The following is a 1329-nucleotide window of genomic DNA, read 5'->3' as shown; positions in this document are numbered from 1 at the left end:
TAATAATAATAAGTTAGCACTCACCTTCCCGCAGACCTCACACGTGAAGACTTTGGGCTTGCTGCTGGGACAGGGGCCGCTGATCCGGGCCCCCCCCGCGGAGCCCTTGAACAGGTGGTCCCGCTCCTTCATGAAGTGCTGGATCTGGCCCGGGGACAGCTCCTTGAAGGCCTGGAGCCCGGGCTGCTGCAGCCCCGGTTTGCTCCTGTCCGCCATCAGCACCTTGTGGCGCGCGCTCAGCAGGTACGAGGCCATCGGGTGCAGGTTGACCAGGCCGGCCGGGGGCGCGCACGGCCCCCCGCCGTCCCCGCCGCCGCAGTTCAGGTAGCACACGGCGCCCACGGTGGGCAGCGGGGCCTGGTTGACCACCCGCGGTCTGAAGAGTTTGTACTGGCCCGCGGACTGGCTCGCGGAGGAGTCCTCCTGCTGGCCCGCCGGGTTCAACCCGAACCCGAAGAAGTCCGCGGGGCCCGGGAGGGAGGCGGGGTCCAGGTGTCCCGGGTCCAGGCCGGTGATGCTGAGCCGGTGGCCCGCCTCGTATCCGAGCGGCAGCAGCGGGATCATGCAGTGCAGGGAGGACGGGCACGCGTCCGGTTTCCCCGCGGGGCTGTGCTGGAACCAGGTGGGGAGCGGTATCGACCTGGGCTCGGGGGTCCTGGCCATAATCCGGTCGATGGAGAAGGCGAGGGGCTTCCCGCCGCCGCCGCCGGAGCTGAGCATGTCTGAGGCCGCGGGCTGGCTCCCGGCGGGCAGGGGCGAGCCCAGGACCCCCGCTGGGCGGCACAGAGACCCGTCCATCACCTCCGCATCTACCGGTCCAGCTGCAAAGTGTTGGCGGGAAGCCGGGGGGTCGGTGCTGCTCCTGCCGGGGACCCCCCCTCCTCCTCCGGAGCTCCGCTTATTGACGCCGCGGCTCGCTCGATGGGCGCGTGTGGAGAGCCGGGACCTGCTGGTTCCGATCAGTCAGGAGGAACTGCATCATGTGTCCGATGGCCCTCCGCCGGTCTGTGCGCGAGGAGGAGGAGGAGGAGGAGGAGGAGGAGGAGCAAGGACTCCAGTCTTGGCAGGACACCTGCTCCAACTGGAAGCAGCTCTAAATCTGAAGTCCTCCTCTGGCTCCGCGTGACATCACTGTGGATGTGGACGCGGAGGACGCGCGGCAGCCGCGGGGGGAGTTCGGTGAGGTGTGTGTGTGCGTGTGTGTGTGTGCGCGCGCGCGTGTGATGCGCGTGAACCCATGGCAACAGATCTCCGGCTGTCAGTCTCGTGGCCTCGGAATCAGTTTTCTGTCCACAGAAACAGAACCGCTCGGTTCCGCTGCACCGCGGC

At 68.2% G+C, this 1329-nt stretch overlaps 1 protein-coding gene across 1 annotated transcript in view; it reads right to left on the bottom strand.

Annotated features, from left to right (window-relative positions):
- Nucleotides 1-1016, bottom strand: part of fezf1 (FEZ family zinc finger 1) — a gene marked incomplete in the record, with an annotated part of 10523 nt that extends 9507 nt beyond the window's left edge. Inside the window, 1 exon segment of the mRNA XM_014025871.1 lies at nucleotides 22-1016. Coding sequence (XP_013881325.1) covers nucleotides 22-798 — 777 coding nt within the window.
- Nucleotides 1017-1329: the final 313 nt, after the last annotated feature.

Source organism: Austrofundulus limnaeus, unplaced genomic scaffold (assembly GCF_001266775.1).
Source record: "Austrofundulus limnaeus strain Quisiro unplaced genomic scaffold, Austrofundulus_limnaeus-1.0 Scaffold505, whole genome shotgun sequence".
Taxonomy (NCBI): Eukaryota; Metazoa; Chordata; class Actinopteri; order Cyprinodontiformes; family Rivulidae; genus Austrofundulus; species Austrofundulus limnaeus.
This window is presented reverse-complemented; position numbering and strand designations above follow the sequence as displayed.